Raw genomic sequence first — 21,693 nt, 5'->3', positions numbered from 1 at the left:
GGCCACCTTTGGCCCAGCAGAGTCCTTTGTGATGTTTGACTGAGACTGACTACATTGACGGTGAATGGCCAACCTTTTTTTGTTATGCCTTGTTTGGGTTACGGGGTGGGGGTGGGGGGTGTAGTATGGTGGCGAATGATTTCAACTCTACCACCATAAGATGAGATGTAAACAAATCTGTTCATGAAATCTGTTCGAGTGAACCTACAGCTGCTTCTACTCTATTAATGTTATCCACAGGAATCAAACAGCCTTCAAATTTTGGCATTTCATTGGTCAGTTTCTTTTTCAATAGGTTCTTTTCACTGAACGTATCTTTTACATTAGCACGCTGAATATTATCAAATGCATTAGTGGCTTGCTTTCAACTGGTTTGTTTCTTTAACATGATTTTAAATCCCTCCATTTTGTTTTAGTGCTGAACAGTCAAGCACAACAGAAGCTGGCCCACTTACCGGCTGGATAAATAACTTTAGACCTGCATTATCTGAATTCATAAAATAGGGTTAGAACTCTCTGTGGTTCATAAATTCCTACGTGCCCTAGGATCAAGTTCTTCAATAATAAATAATTACAGCTTGTTGCCATATGATCAGAAAATTCCTGCTTGTAACCATCTTGTTACAATTCTTCTATAATAAAACCTATGACAAACAATCTAAAAAGATTTTATGGAGACGATAAAAACAATTTCCTAACTGTCCAAACATTAAATCCAATACATTTATGTAGAACAAGATTGAATGATAGAAAAATCTAACCTGATGTTACAGACAGCACTGGAAGACAACAGATCACCTTGATCACTGGAAGACAGCAGATCAGACAACTATCACCTTGGGGGTCAAAAGACAACCCCTGGAGTAACTGGAGACCTTTGATCCTGCTATGATTTAGGGTTCTGGCTTTTCTGTAAAAGATTTTTTTAGCAGGTATGAGTTTAACACTGAAATCGTTGTTTTATGGGTCAAGAGACATGGAACCAACCATATATACTTTACCCACATCAATAAACCTAAGAAATACCTACGCTCACCCCCACAGGGTAGAACTCTAAAGAAATCTGATGTGATTAAGTTGACAGAGACAGACACCAGGTGCATTTATATTTAAATTAAAATTCACAGCATTTACCAGATGCCCTTATCCAGAGCGCCTTACAATCAGTAGTTACAGGGTCAGTCCCCCTGGAGACACTCAGGGTTATTGCTCAGGGACAGAATGGTAGTAAGTAGGGTTTGAACCTGCGTCTTCTAGTTCATAAGCGAGTGTGTTACCCACTAGGTTACTACCACCCACTAGGTGCAGCTGATGAAGTGCAAGAGAGGTAGAGAACAAAAGAGACTCAAAAGATGCATGTGTAGGTTTTTGTGTATGGTTGCAGGATTCCTAGTGCGGCTTGACATGCCTTGACAAGGTTATTAGCATTGCCTCCAGTAGAGGGTGTTGTGTAGGTTACTACTTCCGGTGTTAATACCTCCAAGAGAGTTAAGCATGGTCTACGTACGTTTACAAATCTGTTAGCAATCAATCAATCTTTATTTATATGGTGCTTTTTACAATGTACATTGTCACAAAGTGCCTAAGAAATAGGCACTTTTAAATAAGCCCCAGATGAGCAAGCCAGAGGCAACAGTTGCCAGGAAGAATCTCCCCCTAACAAGAAGAAAACCTTGAGAGAAACCGAGACTCAGCAAGGGGAACCCATTCTCATCTGGTCAGCACTGGATAACTATGAATTATATCCAAAAAAAATATGGGATATGCAGTCCACTTGTGTATAATGAATTAGCATCCAGGCAGTGTTGGGAAGGTTACTTTTTAAATGTATTCTGTTACAGATTACAGAATACATGCCCCAAAATGTAGTTTGTAACGTATTCCATTACGTATTCTGAATACTTTGGATTACTTAATATATTGTCATGCTTTTTACAACTACACGAATGTAGCAAGCCCTGTTTTTCCTTAAACATTTCTTTATTTATAAAGCTGAAAAGTAGAAGAGTATTAAACAGACATTAGATATGCCATTGAAAAGTATTTACTGTTATGGTCACCAACATATTCCATCACTGTCAGGATTGACTGCACCTGGGCTCATCACCTGTGCCCAATCTGGACAGCCTAATAAAAGACTGTAACTCCACCCCTTCTGGAGCTCCGACATTTTCGTGGACTGTGCGTGAACTTGAATTTTCTGTTTGCGTTCTGAGTTCTGGCAATCGCCACACGCCTGCGGGTTTGTTTACGTTGTCCCCCTTTATTCCGCATTTTTGGCCACCACACCGTTGTTTATTTGTAATTACTGTTTATTTATAATAAAACCCCTTTCCCAGCATGTCCCGCCTCTGCGCTTTCTTCACCCATCAGCGCGCCAGCGTGACAATCACTTAGTTAAAATAAAAAGTAGCCTTGTACAAGGAAATCTTCAATGACCCTCTTCCTGATTAGGACAAAAAAGGGATTTTTTTTTTAAAGAACTTACTTCCAGATGTTTCTTTAGGTTGCATGTGGAGTCTTTTGACACTGAGAGCAGCTTGGTTGCTGGCAAACAGAGTTTGCATTGCATGGTCAGATTTCTCCCATCCCTTTAAATGTGAAGTGGTGTCGGAATTTCCAAGTAAGAAATGCATTCCTTCCCGGCCACTCCTGGCTCTGTTGTGCTGGCTCCGGGTCCACCAACGTTAACAGGACGCTTACATTAGAGCCGCTTATTGCGTGTTTTGTTTGGGTTTCCGGTGTTCTGACGATTTATGCTGCTTTGTCGGTGCTACTGTATAGGGTTCCATTTAAATTTGTGCACTTCCGATAACGGTACAAATCACTTTAAATGGCACCAATACTCAGTCCATATGCACTGTAAGAGTATAAAGATCATGGTGTAATAGTGAATAAAATCCTATTTATTTACTATTTCAGGGGTAGAATGGATTAATGGGCGCTGAAACAGAGCGCAAACTTGAGGGACTGCGTATGCACAGATCCGCTAGGTAGCACAACTCGATAGGCAGCATGTTTGGACAGAACACCTGTGTTATGCGTGGTCCGCGCTGCATGGAATTACCAAAATTAGAGAGGAGATAGAGAGGGGATAGCCTAACAGTCAACAAAGTGACTGTATTCTGATTATCACCCATTTAAATGGTAACTGTAACGAAATACAGTTACTAATATTTTGTATTCTAAATACGTAATGCCGTTACATGTATTCCCTATGTACTCCCCAACACTGCATCCAGGTAATGTGTTAGAGTCCCACCAGGTGAATATAAGATTAGGTCAGCAATTGGAAGGTTGCCGGTTCAAATCCCGATCCACCAAGGTGCCACTGAGCAAAGCACCGTCCCCACACACTGCTCCCTGGGTGCCTGTCCTGGCTGCCCACTGCTCACCAAGGGTGATGGTTAAAAGCAGAGGACACATTTAACTCTGTGCACTGGGTGATGTTCTCTGCTGTGTTTTACAATGACAATCACTTCACTTTCATTTTCTTTTCTTTCTTTTGTAACTAGACATTTCCGACGGCAATCTACTAACTACTGCAGCGTTACTAATGGTGAGGGGAGTGATGTTAAAGGCTATACTGTATAAGGAGATTTTTAGCCTGGATTTAAATACGGATACTGTGTCTGAATCTTCTACATTCCTCAGAAAATTGTTCCCAAGATTTGGGGCTCTATAAGCAAATGCTCTATTTCCAGCAATGACTTTGTGTACATGGGGGACAGCCAGTAAGCCTTCTCCCTGAGAATGGAGGGACTAAAGCACCTTTGCATGAGCAAGATCATGCAAAGCTTTATAGGTGATAGGCAGAATCTTGAGGTCACTATGGAACTTAACTGGAAGCCAATGCAAAGAGGACAATACAGGCGTAATGTGATCACACCTTCGAGTGTGTGTAAGAACCCTGGCGGCAGAGTTTTGGATGAGCTGACGTTTATGCAATCAAGCAGCAGAGCAACCAGAAAACAGAGAATAACAGTAATCCAGTCCAGATGTTATGAATGCATGAAATAATTTCTTATGTTTCTTAGGTAGAAGTACAGTGTCCTGGAAATATTTTGAATGTGACAATCAAATGACAAATCAGCATTAAAAAACACACCCATATTCTTTACGCGTAACTCTGCGTAATTCTGTTGGTGAAAATTAAAAACTTTAGAAAACCACCGGCTATACGAATATGAATCACTGTTGCATGTGCAGAGTGAACTGAATACGTTGCTCAGTTGGTGTAAATGGCAGAATTTACGTGCCAGAAATCTTCCATATTTTACAGAACCTTAAACATTTTAGAAGAGAATATTCATAATATCTTGCTTTTTGTAATGACGTAAGTATTAAATTAGTATTACATTACATAATGATATATGACAATTATTTGTATTTTGTCAGTTGTTGTCAAAATCAAAAATGCGCAGTCTAATCAATGCACAGTGTTCCATAAAACTTACCAAAACTTTTCACAGCAGTTCCAGACAGACAAAACTATGCATTCTTCAGACCCCACGCTGCAGTAGTCGTTGTATTTTGTAGTTTCTCTTAAATTATCCCATTTTCTGTTGTAATGCTGATGTCTGGTCAGGAATATTTCTGACTCAGAAAACTGTGTGAGTATCTGCCTGGGAAAATAATATTTTATTTTTAAACACAATTGGTTATCAGGAATACTATGTGCCGATCATCTGAAGGTCAGGAGACGGCTGTAAGCTCACATTCCATTTATTTTCATGTAGAGAAAGAGACTGAGCTTTACATGAATTTACATTGAGAGAAATATTTACATGAACACATCAAGTCATTTAGGCATATTTATGGAAATGCAAAAAAGGATCATGCACATTTTTAAGCACAAAGTGCTTCTGTGTGTTCAGTGTTGTCATTTGTTTTTTGAGAACATAAATTATCATTGAATTTATTAGTATCTCGCTGAGCTTCATTGATATGTATATCAAAACATATATTTTGCCCTAAAATGTCACATACAGCTTGGGTGGCCAGATACAGCACTACATACTGGCCTGGAGTTGTTTTTGGTTGACAACGACTCCATTCGGCATTTTGGCGCAGTCTGGGCAGGAAGAGACTGCACCGTCCATGACCATCTATCCTGATTCTGCATTATTAGAATTCTACAGGCTCCATAAAGTTCACTGAAATAGGAAAAAGTGACAGATGTCACATCTCAGGCACTCTTCTGACACTGCCGCTGAGAAAAACAATGGAGAACTATCTTCTCCATTAACCAGAATGCACAGCTGTTCTCATGTGTTGAAGAAGCAGGCGGGCCTGCGTTGACGTCTGATGTGTCGTATTGTTTAGTCTGTGCCTTCACACTGCTGGTTTTTGCGCTTGAAAAAAGATTGGATCGAAAAACGATCCTTTGGGATGGCTGTGATCTTTTCCACGTTTGGATAACTATCAACTCAGAGTGTTGAGACTCACTGGATGAGAGAAAGTCTGAGTGCGCTGCACCACGGAGACAATAACAAGCTGACGTGAGCCATGGGTTTGTGCCGAATTGCACAAAAAAAGAGGAGGGTTTGTTTCACCATTTTGCATTTTCTTTTCATTTTTCTATGGTTTGTTGGTGTTAGTCACAAGACATAACAACTCCCACCCTCAGACAAAACAGATGAAAGGGTTTTGGAACGGTTTGAAATCTTGGTACGTCATTGCAGAATGAAGAAACATTGCTCAATTGTCTGACAGTGACGCTTTGTGTTCTCATGTCAAGAAAATATCCACAAAAACTAGAAGCTCCTGCTTCATTCGTAAAGGTGTCCAAGTCCTGATATAGATGGTGAGCTGCTCCAGCTGCCGTGTCTGTCCACACTGACACAGGTTCTGCAGAAATACAGACAACATAGTGCAGGCAGCATGATGCAAGAGCCAATGGGAACAATGAAAGCAAAACTAGGAAAGACTCGAGAACAACATGAACTTTAAAAGTTTAATATCAGTTCCTGTGCATGTAGAAGAACTTTAGTTAAAGAGGTATGCCATCGAAATGAATATGGACTTTTTTAACTGTCCGTTGATTTCATAGATTAAAGGCAACTATTGACTTAACAAACCTGGTTAGTAAGTACCCTTCAGAGATGCACCCTACCCAAATTTGTAGGCAAGTACAGTTTCAAAGGTTTTTATTGACAATTACATAATTTGTATGCAATATTTGCAGTATTGGCCTTTTTTTTTTTTTAGACCTCTGCAATTCGCCCTCGCATGCTGTCAATTAACTTCTGGCCGACCCATTCTTTCGTAATCAGTGCTTGGAGAATTTGTGGGTTTTTGTTTGTCCACCCGTGTCTTGAGGATTGACCACAAGTTATAAATTGGATTAAGTTCCAGGGAGTTTTCCTGTCCATGGACCCAAAATTTTAATGTTTTGTTCCCCGAGCCACTTAGTTATCACTTTGGCCTTATGGCACGGTGCTCCATTATGCTAAAAAAAGGCATTGTTCTTGCCCAACCTGTTCTTGGATGGTTGGGAGAAGTTGTTGTCGAAGAATGTTTTGGTACCATTCTTAAGTCATGACTATGTTCTAAGTTAAAATTGTAAAAGGGGCTACATCAGAGAAAATGACTTTAATCCAGTCCCCAGCAGTCCAATCCCTGTACTTTTTGCAGAATATCAGTCTGTCTTTGATGTTTTCCTTGGAGAGAAGTGCTTCTCTTCTTTGCTGCCCTTCTTTACAAAATTCTTTGCCACACTGCACACAGATCCACTCACACCTGCCTGCTGCCACTGCACTGGTGGCCCCCCGATCTCGTAGCTGAATCATGTTTAGGTGGCGGTCCTAATGCCTCCTGGACTTTCTTGGGCACCCTGAAGCCTTCTTCACTTCTCTCCTTAAAGTTTATGATGATCTGATAAATAGTTGACTGCACATGTTTCCTTGCAGGTAACCATGGTTAACAGAGGACAAACAATGATTTCAAGCATCACACTCCTTTTAAAGCATCCAGTCTGCTATTCTAACTCAATCAGCATGACAGAATGATCTCCAGCCTTGTGCTCCTCAACACTCTCACTTGTGTTAACGAGAGGATCACTGAAATGATCTCAGCAAGTCCTTTTGTGTTAGGACCGAAATGCAGTGGAAAAGTTATTTTTGGGGATTGAGTTCATATTCATGGCAAAGAGGGACTTTGCAATCCATCTGATCACTCTTCATTCTGGAGTATATGCAAATTGTCATATAAAAAAAAAAACAGAAGCAGCAAACTTTGTGAAAAACAGTATTTGTGTCATTCTCAAAACTTTTGCCCATGACTGTTTGTTTCCCACCAGGCAACTGATAAATGACACAATTTTTGTAGTCTGTGCAAGAATAATGTCATAATTCTTGACTGACAGTCCACATACCTGGTAGAAAAAGGGATTAAATTAGATTAGATTAGAGAGACCCACACATCAACATTCAGTCCTGTCATCATCCACATGTTTACACCTAGTCTAGACCAGTGATGCTTGCTTCATCCAAACAGAACTAGAACATCAATGATGTCATTTATGCAACTTGACTCAGTGCCCTTTAGGGCCTGATGCAAAGGGGACATGGAGGGTGTTACATCAGACAGTCAAACTAGGCCTGGTATTACATATGTGTTTTGTATAGTTTGTTTTTATGCACCACTTCATCACATGTTTAAAGAGGTTTATGGATTGCAGTATTTCTGTTTTTCTGTGACTGCATTATTTTGTACGATGGTCCCATTTCAAGAAGATTTTTCTATGAGTTTAGTTCTGTGAACGTTATACACAGCATGCAGTAGTTTGTACACAGTCCCTTGTAGTAGTTTGCAGCATGATAAAAAAGGAAAGGGAGAAATGTTAAATATTATAATTTACAAGTTATAAAAACCATGTAGAATATGCATGTCCGCATATATCATGATCAGTCTGTTTAACACCATTTTAAATACAAAAGGAATTTTTGTTGCCGGCAGCATGATGTAGTTATTACAGGGTTAATAACGGGTTAATTGCACAGTTAATTTAAGGTCATTGACAAAATGAATTGTAGCCATGCCAGTGTAAATGATACAGTACAGCTTGTTAATTGTCCTATTTTTCAGAAAATCGTTGCCAGATTTGTTGCTTTTAATTGGCGGTTGCAGTGAGTCAGCATTTTAACGGGTTTAGGGGGACCGCTATGGGGTCCTCACTTTTCTTTTTTTCTTTTTAAGTGTCATGCCAGAGAACTTCTGTCATTAGTGGCCCACTGCTGGGTGACACAAACGTGGCGCGACAAGACTGGTCCCTCTTCAAAAGGAGCACAGTGCCCTCCAGAAGATTATCGCCATTTAAAGAAATGACCTCAACTACAGCAATTTCCTTCGCCCAGAGCCTGACTGTTATTCATTAAACCCTTAATGGGAAGGGGGTGAGAAGAATGGGAAAGATGTATGAGCCACAATCTCTGAGCAGCCCTCAGAAGCTCACTAGTGCTCCAGTTAACCAGTCCTTGTTAGAAAAGGCTAAAAAAAATCACCTTCCATGCTTGATAGAGACGCAGACGCTGACGCAGTTAGAGACGCAGCCTTTGATGATGGACATGTCTCTAGCATTTTATGATCAAACAAAATTGTCCACATCCCCACTTTCCCTAAATTAGTATGACACACTAATCTTTAGTGTATCATATCAATGTAAGAGAAAGCAGGCCAGTGCCGTGCTTTAATTTATTCAGAGAATGCGGAAAAATGTCTAAAGGAATTCATTTATGCAGCAGAGGGGCCGTAAACAGTTTTCTTTCTGCACTGCGGCCTGCTTGGCGGCCTGGTGAAGGTGTTTCTCCGCCGCTGGGCTGACTCTACGGAAGAGACATGTGGCTTCCATTAAATGATTCTGACTCTTGGCTCTGCCACTTTCACCAGAACCAAAAGGCTGATTGAAATTGCAGAAACTTCCCCGTTTTTTTTTTCTTCTTTTCTTGAGGTTTTTATTGTCACTCTGCAGTAATCTTCTCACTAATCTTGGTATCTGACATGATTTAGTGACCGTAAATAAGATGATCTACACTTTTACGGATCTATGTATCCATGCATTTTCTGCAAAAATTCACATAAAAGAGTTTTAATGGCAGATCTGCAGTGCCAATAGCTGTTAGTAAAGTATGTTTTTAGTGCACATCATGTTGAGTCAGGTGCTGGATATGCTGGACAATGCAGACCAGGCATCTGGGATTAACCGGGGTAATTGCATGCATTATGTATTATATTCGGTATATATAATAATCGCAGATCATTTGATCGGCTTATGGCGAGTCTCTGCTGGAAGAGGGGGGGAGATGGGGAAGACTCTAAACTCTTTCCCCACATGTCTGAAAGCGCGCAGCTCTGCCATTTGGTCGGACAGGGAACCGCACAGACGTCTGGCCCGTTCAATAAAACCAATCAGGGGCATTTCCTGCGCAATTATACCCGCGCTGCGTATTTCGCATCGCAGACGAACCAGGCGACGTCGAAATGTTTATTGCGGTGTCGTCTGGAGAGAAAACCGCACTGACCTCTCCAGACGGGGAAAAAGGAAAAGAAGCAAATTATTACGGGCACTTATATTAACCCCCCCCCCGGACACGTGGCCCCGCCCCCGCTTTAAAAGCCCCGCCCCCCGCGGCAGGCAGAAGCTGCGAGCGCGTCCGGCGCGGTGGAAACACTCCAGACCTGCGGACCGTTTTCCCGCTTGGGATCTTGGAATTTCAAAAAAAAAAAAAAAAAAAAAAAACGAAGGAAGGGAGGAAATGAGGCCCTGGGTAGTTGTAGTTGTGCTTTTTTCTTTTTACTACGTGCTGCACGGCCAAGGTAAGCGCTTTTGAGCATTTGCAAAACCATTATTAATAGATTATTTGAATTGCCCGACCTTATTTCAGACAGTTGTAAAACAAAAGCTGCTAAATATTTTTATTTAAAAATATAAATGAATATAATGCAAAAGTTTTTATAACAGAAATCATTTAGTCAAGCAAGTAATTTAGGTCATTTCGAATTTATGCTGAGATCCTCTCAGGGAGTTAAAAGTGACTGGAGGGGGTGGGGATGGGTGGCTGATAGTGATCATCAGCATGTTGGGTTGATTTAACATCCTAGTGTGACATCAAAGGTGACAGAGGCATGGGAATGCCGGTCTTCCGGGCCGGGGCGGCTCTGGTCTCTGTCCGCTGTTGATGATCTGGGTTTTCCTCTCGAGGGCAAAGCTGTTAGAGAGAAAGAGAAACAGAAGCTGTGGATGAGTACACTCGTAGCTTGAAGGCATCTCGAGATGAAATAAAATGAGATAGGGCTGGTAGTAGCCAAGTGGGTTTTACTTCCGCCTATGAACCAGAAGACCACAGAGTCACCAATTAAAACCCGACTCACTACCATTGTGTCCCTGAGCAAGAAATTTAACCCTGAGTGTCTCCAGGGTAACTGTCCCTGTAGATAATATAATGGCATCTGATAAATGTTGTAAAGGTAAAAGCGATGACGGCTCCAGGTCGTGTCTTTTTTCGTCTCCATTCATATGAGACCTGGAACGTGCCCGCTCAAGCCCAGTAAAGTGACCGATTGACCAGAGTCATTCGTTAGTAATGAGAGGTGGGGAGAGTCCCTACTTAACAGGACATGTTAACACGGGCACTGGTCAGATGAGGCCAGCCCTGGTGGCCTCAGGCACGTTTCACGCATGTTTTCACAGACGATGCGCTTCAGATGAGGAAGTTGGTGAAATCATCTGATCTGGAGTGAAGCGTTCTGGCTTGATGAACTGCATCTTCGTAGAGATGCTTTAGTACCTGCAGACAATCTCAAACAGACATGATTACAGGCTGCGAGAAGGCAAATAAGGGGGTATGAGTGACTTGATACAAACTATACCTAAATTATAACAAGATTATATGTAATAGTTACAGACAGTAGGTCACCCACTATTTATTTTATATAGAGATGTAGTCATCAGATTTGTAGGTGAAACATACCAAGAATTTAGTTCTTTAGTTCCCTGCAATACAACTAAATACACAGATAATTTAGATCTTATACAGTATGCGGATTATATGAATAAGATTCAGATGAAATATAGGACAGACAGTATAAATAAAGTGCTCTGAATGGAGATGAAATTGATAAATGTGAGGTGACTGATTGCTGTGAGAAGTGTAGCCTGTTGTATGAGCCTGGTAAGAGTGAACATACCAGACAGGCAAGCCAGGTAATTTGCCCAGCTACTCCTTTAAAAAGGCACTTTTTAAAAAAAATCTCAGATTAAGTTTAATCTGAAGATGTGGTCCCGGAATTCTTTGACTTCAGAGGCTTGCCTGCTTGACTCTTAATTAGCACCCTGCCTATGTGGTTTGGCAAGGCCATGTCACCTAATGATAATGGGGAGTAAGCGGAAGGCGCCAACTGAATAATGTCTAACAGCTTTCCTTCTTTCTTTTTTTTGTTTCTGCCTTTCTTCTCACCTTTGGTGATGTAACTGTTCTTAAAACGTTTTGATCGTTCACACCACAAATGCATCATGTCCTTATCTCAGGTTATTGGGGACCTCTAGGAGGAATTCTGCGTGAAAGCTGGTCAGGGCGTCCGTTAGAAGAGCTGCTCATTTCCTTTTTTTTGTCATTTTCTGCTTTTATTGGCCATTAGGCCCACAGCGAGCTCTCCACTGTGGCGTCTCTGAGTATAAACACGGCTAAGGAGGCAAGATGGACGCGACTTATTGTGTGCAGCTGACCGTGTCTGTGAACTGCTGTAATCACAGAGCATTTAAAAAAAAAAAACACTGTATGGTTTAAATGATAATCATATGTTATTCGTTTCCAATCATCTCCAATCCATAGAGAAGCTGGCTCAGGTCCCAACAGCTTGCTGATGTTTTGTGCAATTTTTTTATTATCGTAACCACATGAATAAAGTTAATCGCAATTCTTAATTAAATAATTTAACAAGGCTGCACAGTGTTCACGTGCTTGAACTTTACTGCTTCTTTATTGGTGGCTTTTGCAGCTTTAAATCACCCCTGACATTCATTTGATATTAACTGGGGTCGCTGCCTTCTTTTGCGAGCTTAAGACTTGGCAGCCGCCAAATAATACGCTGTTGCTGAAATAAAAACACAGGGCCCATTGTTTTTCAGTCGGTTTTCCAACAGTTCAGTCCTGTAGTTATTAGGGATGAATATTTATTTGCTGCAAGGCGATTCAAAAATCCCAGAACAAATATTATTGTCTGGTGTTATTTTCGACGCACAATGCTGGATGCCTAAAGCTGCACTTAAATCATGTTTATTGGTAACTTAAATAAATGAAGAGTGTTGGCGAAAACAAGGAAACCAACATTAAAGTGATTTGAAACAGGCTTTCAAGTCAAAGCCCACCAGAGGGTAACTGGGAAACGAGCTGCCATTGGATGGCAACAGATCACTGATGATGAGATCACAGGCCGGAGTTAAAGTCCAGTACAACAGCGGGGCCTGAACTCGGAAGACGTTCCCACTGTTTATACTTTGTGTGATTCTTGATAACGAAGCGCTTATTTATTAGAACAACCGTGTTTGGCCAAGGTCACATGATCTTTTTTTTTTTAAGTGGTGGGATTTTGACCAGCAGCAAAGATCACATGGGCCGGTCCCCTGTTAACAGCAGGGGATGACTGGGATTGGCAGTCAGGGCCTGAGGCAGGGACAAGGGACAGAATCCCGCCAAGGAGACGTCACGTCTGGCCGAGCTGAATGGACTTCGGTAGATTGAGCAGACTGATTATTTAGAGCGACGTGAGGCTTTCGGTGTTTTTTTTTTTTTCTCATTGGAGAAACAGGCAACAGGCCGATCGGCGAGTACACGGCACCATGCTTGCAAAACAAAGTGAAAATGTAACTGCAAGCGGTGATTAACGGGCCCTCGCAAACACGGTGCAATGCACTTTGATGTTATTGTAAAACAATGGATGTGTGCAGAATGATTTTTACCAAAATGAATATTCATTGAAACTGTCAGCCATCCGATTCCTGTGCTCCTGTGGGAGAAATCCCACCCCCTTCTCTCCAGCACACACAGAGAGCAAGATAAGCCCCGCCCATTTAGCAATTTAACACCACCACCCAGCAACATCGAAAAAGATTTTTGATTGTTGTCTTGATGCTCAGCAGTTTTGGTGTGAAGTGGGTGTTGGGTTAATGAGTATGAAAGTATGTCTGCTGGCCATTTCAGGATCATTTGAGTTATCAACAAAAGCTTTGCAATTTAGCATGGCATGTTGTTCCGTGTTCTACATTCAAGATAAGTTTGGAGTGAATTGGACAAAGGGTCTAGGATTGTCACGCCGGAGTCTTGCTTGGGAAAAATGACGGATGGCGGGGTGACAAGGGGAAAACAGTTTATTTACAAAAACAAAAGTACGTCAGGGAAAAAAGGTCAAAAATCCAAAGAACAAAACCACGGCGCCTTGCGCTGAACCGAGGGAAGGGGCGGAGTCCCACTCGACCCTCGGGCTGGTGCGGCGCGCGTCGGCGGGGTCCTCCTCACGAGCGCTCCTGCACAAACGGCCAGGCAGGTTCGTGAGACTCCGCAGGGGTCTGGGGCGTTCGTACACACGACCACACTTGACAGACACAAAGGGGGCTCAGACTCCGGTAGTCGCATTGGAGAATCGCTCTGTAGACTCTGGATCACACGGGTCTTTTATAATGAGGCGGATTAGACTAAACCAGCCGCACCTGACGCTCGTTAGCCCGTGAGGATCACTAGCCGTGCCGAAGGAGCCTGGAGAGGGAATGTGTTGAGGAACCCACGACCCAGGACTGTGATAAGGGACACGCCCCATGCACACTAGGGAATTGGGACTTACCCGGGCACCCGCGGCTACACGACATGACACGCAGACACGGACACACAGTCTAATACTCTGGGGAGGGTGAGCGTGTTGGGGGGGGCGGATCCGGCACGGACGTGACAGTACCCCCCTCTCCAGGCACGCTTCCGACCCGGAAGCGACGCCCTCTCACTGATCCTGGGCGTGGGCGCGAGGACTGTGATGAACCGGGAGGTCGGCCCCTCGGCCGCGGGGCTGGGCGGCCGGGCCGGGCTCGATGGAATTCTTCCACCAATCCCGGATCCAGCACATCCCCGGCTGGTACCCAACTCCGCTCCTCCGGACCATAACCTTCCCAGTCCACCAAGTACTGCAAGACCCCTCCCCGCCTCCGAGAATTTAGGAGCCTCCGGACCTTGTAGGCAGGGGCACCATCCACCTCTACTGCCACTGGGGGAGTCACGTCCGCGTCGTCCGAGTGCAAGGGTCCCCTCGTGACTGGCCTAAGTAGGGAAACATGGAACACAGGATGAATGCGAAGATCTGAGGGGAGTTTCAGTTTAAATGTTACTGGGTTTACTTGGGACACAACAAGGAAGGGGCCGATAAATCGCGAGGTGAGTTTGGTGCAGGGGAGTTTGAGGCGCAGGTCCCTCGTGGAGAGCCAGACCCGGTCACCTTCTCTGATAACAGGCGCAGTCCGCCGCCGACGGTCAGCTTGGACTTTGAAGCGATGAACCGCTGACTGCAAGGCAGTATGAGCTCCTTCCCAGACCTGCTCAGCCCGCCGAAACCACTCATCCACTCATCCACTCGAGCCACCCCAGACTGTTCCCCATCCCAGGGACACAGAGGAGGCTGGCGTCCAAGCAGGCACTGGAAAGGAGTCAGACCCGTGGCAGAGTGACGCAGGGAGTTCTGGGCGTATTCTGCCCACACGAGGTACTCTGCCCAATCGTGTTGGGTGTACTGGCAGTACGCCCTTAAGAACCTGCTTAACTCCTGCACCATCCTCTCTGCCTGTCCGTTGGACTGTGGGTGATACCCCGAGGTGAGACTCACCGCAACCCCCAGCCTCCTAAAAAATGCCTTCCACACCCGGGAGGTGAATTGGGGGCCTCGGTCAGAGAGGATATCCTCCGGGATGCCATAGACCCGAAAGAGATGTTGGAAAAGGGCCTCGGCCACCTGGAGGGCAGAAGGGAGGGAGCGAAATGGTATAAATTTACACCCCTTCGAGAATCGATCCACGACCACCAGAACCGTAGTGTAGCCTTTCGAAACCGGCAGATCAGTCACGAAATCCACTGCTATGTGGGACCACGGTCTTTCTGGTATGGGAAGAGGCACTAATTTCCCGGCGGGTAGGCTACGTGGACTCTTTGTGGTGGCACAAACAGTACAGGAGGAGACACTGGTCTGCACATCTTTCTGTAACGAGGGCCACCAATACTTCCTGGCCACCACTTCTCCCGTTCTGCGAATGCCCGGATGGCCAGTAGCTGGTGTCGTATGGGCCCATTCTATCACCCTCCCACGAAAGCGCTCCGGTACATATGTTCGCTCTGGAGGACATCCAGGAGGAGCCGGGTGATTCCGGGTCTCCTGAATGATCTCCTCGTCAAGGTCCCACATGACCGGGGCAACAATCATGGAAGGGGGTAGAATGGGGGCAGGTTCTTTAGGGACCTCGCCTGCAGAATACTGCCGGGAGAGTGCGTCCGCTCTCCCGTTTAGCTTCCCGGGCCGGTAGGTAATTTTAAATGAGAAACGGGAGAAAAACAAAGTCCACCGAGCCTGACGAGAGTTCATGCGTTTCGCCTGCCGGATGTATTCCAGGTTCCGGTGATCAGTAATAACTTCGAAGGGATGTTGCGCTCCCTCAAGCAGGTGGCGCCACTCCCCCAACGCTGCCCGTACGGCCAACAGTTCCCGGTTTCCCACATCATAATTAATTTCGGCCTCCGTCAATCTTCGCGAATAGAAGGCGCACGGGTGAAGCTTCCCGGGGTTACCATGATACTGTGACAGTACCGCCCCCAATCCCACCTCCGAGGCATCCACCTCCACAACGAACGGCTTCGTCGGGTCGGGAATTTGTAGAACCGGTGCTGTGACGAACCGCTCCTTCAGGGCGCAGAACGCCTCTTTTGCAGCACCGGTCCACTGTAACGTCTTTGGATGCCCCCGGAGGAGGGATGTGAGCGGCGCTGCCACAGTACTGTAATTTCTGATGAATCGACGATAGTAATTGGCAAACCCCAGAAAGCGCTGCAGCCCTTTGATAGACGTGGGCTCCGACCACTCAGTCACCGCCGTTACCTTAGGTTCCTCCATAGCGATTCCCGCTGAGCTTATGTGATACCCCAGAAATGTCACCTCCTTCATGAAGAAGGAGCACTTCTCAGCCTTCACATACAACTGATGCGTAAGCAAGCGGGAGAGGACCGCCCTCACATGCTGGAGGTGTTCCTTACGGGTTTTGGAGAACACCAAGATGTCATCAATATACACTACTACAAACCTATCCAGCATGTCTCGGAGGACGTCGTTCACGAACCCCTGGAAAACGGCCGGAGCATTCGCAAGTCCGTAGGGCATCACCCCCGTCCTTCTTCTTCACAAAAAAGAAACTGGCGGAGGCGGGACTGCGTGAACGCCTAATATAACCCTGACGCAGGGCCTCGGCAACATATTCCTCCATTGCCCGCTGTTCAGGTTCAGACAATGAGTAAATACGAGACCGAGGAGGGGTTTTCCCTGGCAGGAGGTCGATCGCGCAATCCCATGGACGGTGCGGCGGTAGACACATCGCCTTATCAACAGAGAAGGCCTCGTGCAAATCCTGAAATTCGGGGGGAATGGCGTGCGCTTCCTGTGCCCGCGGGCTTTCGACCGTCGTCGCGTGCACAGGGGTGGGTGGAACAAAACACCGGGACGTACATGTAGGGGACCATGACAAAATGGTGTGAGTGTTCCAGTTTATGTGAGGGTTGTGTGTACGTAACCAGGGCAGACCTAATATTAGTTGGTGGGGGGACTGGGGTAGAACCATAAATGACATTTTCTCTACATGAAACGGGGGAATGGAAACAAAAAGGGGGTCGGTTGCTATGGATAAGGGTTCGTCCCCTAACGGTCGCCCGTCCAGGGCTTGTACCGAAACAGGGGACTGCAGAGGATGGGTAGGGATATGACAAGTAGACACAACAGACCGTGCGATGAAATTACCCGCTGATCCGGAGTCTACAAGAGCAGGGAGAGAAACACAAGGATGGTCAGGAACACACACAGACACTTGTATAAGAAATTGTCCATTGTCATTGGGGGAGAGAACCTTTCTTGCTTGCCCCTCTGATTGGGGGCGCTGTGGGCAGCTGTCCCTCCAGTGAGCTGGACTCCCACAGCGAAGACACGCCCCTGTCCAGAGACGCCGCCTCCTCTCCTCCCGCTCCACACTGGCCGTGGCGACCTGCATCGCCTCCGGGGATGGTGAACGCCTGTCACCTCTCGTCGCTCCAAACCGGGGCCTGACTGTGCCCTCCTCCCGGACCACTGCAGACCTTGGAGCACGCTGGGGGGAGCGCCTTGGGCGCCTCTCACGAAGGTGGGCGTCCAGGTTGATGGCAAGGTCTATAACTTCATCCAGGCCCCGGCCAGCGTCCCGACACGCCATCTCTAGCTGAATCTCGGGCGCCAGGCCGGCCCGGAACATGGTCAGCAGCGCGTCCTCCCCCCAACCACTCTCTGCTGCCAGGACCCGGAATCGGAGAGCATATTCTCTCGCGGTAGACCTGCCCTGCTGGATGGTGTGGAGGCGCTGTCCCACGGACCGCCCCTGCTCCGACTGATCAAACACCACCTTAAAGTGGTGTATAAAATTCGCATAAGTCCTCACCTCTTCGCCCCCCTTTCTCCAGAGGGCCCCGCCCCAATCCAGAGCCGGCCCGGATAGTCTTTGCAGCATGGTACTAATCTTTTGATGGTCCGTGAGCCCGGTGACGTCCGCAAAGTATAAGTCACACCCCAGTAAAAAGTTCTTACACTCTGCGGGGTCACCGGAATATCGCTCTGGAAGACTAGCGACCCGGCGAAGGGGGGGCTCTGGAACCCGAGGGCCTTCTCCTGGAAGGTGGGGGGTGGGAGCTAAGGGGGGGGGGCGCTCCACTGGGGGGCTGGGCCAGCAGCTGCTGGACTGCTGTGGTGAGCGCCGCGATCTGATCCCGCTGTGCCACCACTTCTGCCAGGGAGTGGGTTAGCCTACCCAACTGGTGGTGATGTGCGGCCACCACTTCCTCCAGGGTGGTGGGGGGGGGGTAATCCGGCGGCAGGGGCACTGATGAGCCATCCATCATGAGAGAGAGAGCGATTCTTCTGTCACGCCGGAGTCTTGCTTGGGAAAAATGACGGATGGCGGGGTGACAAGGGGAAAACAGTTTATTTACAAAAACAAAAGTACGTCAGGGAAAAAAGGTCAAAAATCCAAAGAACAAAACCACGGCGCCTTGCGCTGAACCGAGGGAAGGGGCGGAGTCCCACTCGACCCTCGGGCTGGTGCGGCGCGCGTCGGCGGGGTCCTCCTCACGAGCGCTCCTGCACAAACGGCCAGGCAGGTTCGTGAGACTCCGCAGGGGTCTGGGGCGTTCGTACACACGACCACACTTGACAGACACAAAGGGGGCTCAGACTCCGGTAGTCGCATTGGAGAATCGCTCTGTAGACTCTGGATCACACGGGTCTTTTAGAATGAGGCGGATTAGACTAAACCAGCCGCACCTGACGCTCGTTAGCCCGTGAGGATCACTAGCCGTGCCGAAGGAGCCTGGAGAGGGAATGTGTTGAGGAACCCACGAACCAGGACTGTGATAAGGGACACGCCCCGTGCACACTAGGGAATTGGGACTTACCCGGGCACCCGCGGCTACACGACATGACACGCAGACACGGACACACAGTCTAATACTCTGGGGAGGGTGAGCGTGTTGGGGGGGGCGGATCCGGCACGGACGTGACAAGGATCCTTGTTTCAAATTGTTTTGTGTAACCCCATGTTCTTTTCATTCGTACTAAGTTTGGTGCAGATCAGTTGATGTAGTAGATTATTTCCTGTTTCCACTTGGTGGCACTGTGACTATTCTATGATCTTCATGCATTAGGTTCTCATCAATCGTCCAAAAATTGAGGCAGACCGGTTGATGTTGTAATCTATTTCCTGCTTCCAATAGGTGGTGTTGCAACTACATCAAGAACATAAATCATTTAGTTAATCAGGCCAGCCCTGATTGAAGTTCAAATGAGGTTTCGTTCAGATAAAATGTTGTATGTGCGAATGACAACGTCCTGCTCTTACATGACGAATCATCGAAATTTGCCACGATGCCATTGGTGAGCTGTACAACAAAAGCTTAAAACCATCCTCTTCTAGGTCTTAAGGCTCTCCAGATCAAATATGAGGTATATAAAACCACCTCAAGTTTTTTCCAAATGTAAAATAAGTAATTTCCTGTTACCAGTAGGTGTTGTTTCAGTATTCTGGGAAACTTTGCACTTTGTCCTGTTAAGTATGGTGCAGATTGGGTGTTTTATGAGCAAATGTCAACAACTTCTTCTTCTATGGCGAATCATCGAAATTCGCCACCATTCATTTACATTTACGTTTCGAGCATTTCATCAGACGCCCTTATCCAGAGCGACTTACAATCAGTAGTTACAGGGACAGTCCCCCCCCTGGAGACACTCAGGGTTAAGTGTATTGCTCAGGGACACAATGGTAGTAAGTGGGATTTGAACCTGGGTCCTCTGGTTCATAGGCGAGTGTGTTACCCACTAGGCTACTACCAACCTCGGTACCAACCATGGTCAAGCCATATGCATCATCATCCCTAAGGCCTTAAGGCTCTGCAGAACAAATTTCAGGTATGAACGATACACTGGTGAGGAATGGTGATTATTCATGGGATTTGTGGGGTAGGGTGGTAGTAGCCTAGTGGGTAACACACTCGCCCATGAATCAGAAGACCCAGGTTCTAATCCAACTTACTACCATTGTGTCCCTGAGCAAGACACTTAACCCTACGTTGCTCCAGGGGGGGACTGTCCCTGTAACTACTGATTGTAAGTCGCTCTGGATAAGAGCGGAACTCTAAATGCTGTAAATGTAAATGTAAATGTTGCAAAGTCCACCTCGCAATTTAATGTCATCATGGCCTTATGACTCACCAAAAATGATCTGAATCTGATAAATTCTCTAGGAGGAGTTCATTAAATTCTGATGGGTGGAAATGACAAAGATGGACCTAAATCGCACCTTTGATTCAAAGCTTCCTGTTGGGTTTAGGACACAACTCCAATAGGTTTTTTTGTACAGTTTGGCCTGTTTGAATTGCACACGTACCTCTTTCAATTATACGTTATAACACTCTAGAGACTACTCCATATTTGTGACGGCGGCCATCTGGTGTCCGAGTTATTGCAAATAACGGCACTGAATTGAACATTTGTGCATTTTTATTTCTGCCGCCAGGAAAATTCCTTCAACCTGAGCCCCGAGCAAAAATTGATAGGGGTGTAATGAGGACAACTGGCCCCTTAGTTTCACCAAAGTAATTGCCAAGTGTTGAGTCTTGATGTGTTGAGTGTTGGTGTCACTCCATGTTGGACAACTCATAGCAAATGCGTCAGTCAGCCATAACATTGAAACTACCTGCTCAAAGCGCAGATGCACAGAAGGCTGCTACACTAGTAACTAAGGAAATTTAGGATGCCTACTGACTTTAAGTGGTGTGGTACTGCCAATCGGAATGAAGGGGACGTACTGCAAATGTTGATCAAGGCATCCGGTACCTGGTCAACTAGCAGCCAAATACCTTGCGTCTGACGTAGCACCCCAAAACAGCTCTGACGCCATGTTCGGATCCTAATGGGCAGTGGTGGCCTAGTGGTTAAGAAAGCGGCCCTGTAATCAGAAGGTTGCCGGTTCAAATCCCGATCCGCCGAGGTGTCACTTAGGTGCCACTGAGCAAATCACTGTCCCCACACACTGCTTCTTAAGGGTGATGGTTAAAAGCAGAGGACACCTTTCTTGTGTCACTGTGTGCTGTGCTGCAGTGGATCCCAATGACAATCTGTTCACTTATTTCTTAATTGATGGGATTGTATGTTTTATTTACTAATAAGAGAGTTGCGTCCACACCTAATCAACAGTTTATCATGTTGAATAAAGTTTAGTGCTACGGTGCTACTAGAGGGTATTACTATCACTGGGTGCGCATATTCATATATCCACGCCACTGTTTCCCTTCTAGAGAGTCGTGATCCCGTGTCCTTGGAGAACTGCTGCAAGGATGGACGGGAACGAGGCCAGGACAACCAGGACTGCACAGGCCTCCCGCTCATCTCGGCGTCCACCACCTGCAGGTCAGTGTGGAAACGTTCCTGCGCCGTGCAACTCCACCAGACTAAACAGTAGTCCCATGAAAAACAGCAGCAGCAGCAGCAGCGCTGTTATTTTCAACCGTAGGAGGTGTGTTGCCCAACGTTTGAGACCATTGCAAACCAAATCAGTTACTAAATCCGCCCGTCATTTCCAAATGTGTTTCCTTTGGCAGTGCCCTTGATCCAGAATTTGTTCAATTTAAAGTACTTGGGAGGTGGTTTTGGGGTCAAGGGGGATTTGGTGGGGACGTATTTCCAAATCCAGGAAATACCTAGGAGGTGAAACTATACTCAGAGCGGGAGCGGGCTGAAAGCAAGGATAACAGGAAATCTGAGGCTGATTTGCAAGATAAAAAAAACAGAAGACAAAACGAGTGAGGAAAAACACTGGCACGTCCGCTCCCTTAAAAGGTGGTCCCGTGGCGTATGCAGCAATCCCTTTTTTTTTGTGGCCAGATT

At 46.0% G+C, this 21,693-nt stretch overlaps 1 protein-coding gene across 3 annotated transcripts in view; it reads left to right on the top strand.

Moving 5' to 3' along the window:
- The first annotated feature begins 9,708 nt into the window (after window positions 1-9,708).
- fbln1 (fibulin 1) overlaps window positions 9,709-21,693 on the top strand; it is a 35,901-nt gene continuing 23,916 nt past the window's right edge. For all 3 annotated transcript variants that reach the window (XM_028959186.1, XM_028959185.1, XM_028959187.1), the window contains exons 1-2: window positions 9,709-9,816; window positions 21,105-21,216. In XM_028959186.1, coding sequence (XP_028815019.1) covers window positions 9,756-9,816; window positions 21,105-21,216 — 173 coding nt within the window. In that variant the 5' untranslated portion in view covers window positions 9,709-9,755. The remainder of the gene's footprint in view (window positions 9,817-21,104; window positions 21,217-21,693) is intronic.

This window comes from Denticeps clupeoides, chromosome 17 (genome assembly GCF_900700375.1).
Source record: "Denticeps clupeoides chromosome 17, fDenClu1.1, whole genome shotgun sequence".
Classification (NCBI taxonomy): domain Eukaryota; kingdom Metazoa; phylum Chordata; class Actinopteri; order Clupeiformes; family Denticipitidae; genus Denticeps; species Denticeps clupeoides.
This window is presented reverse-complemented; position numbering and strand designations above follow the sequence as displayed.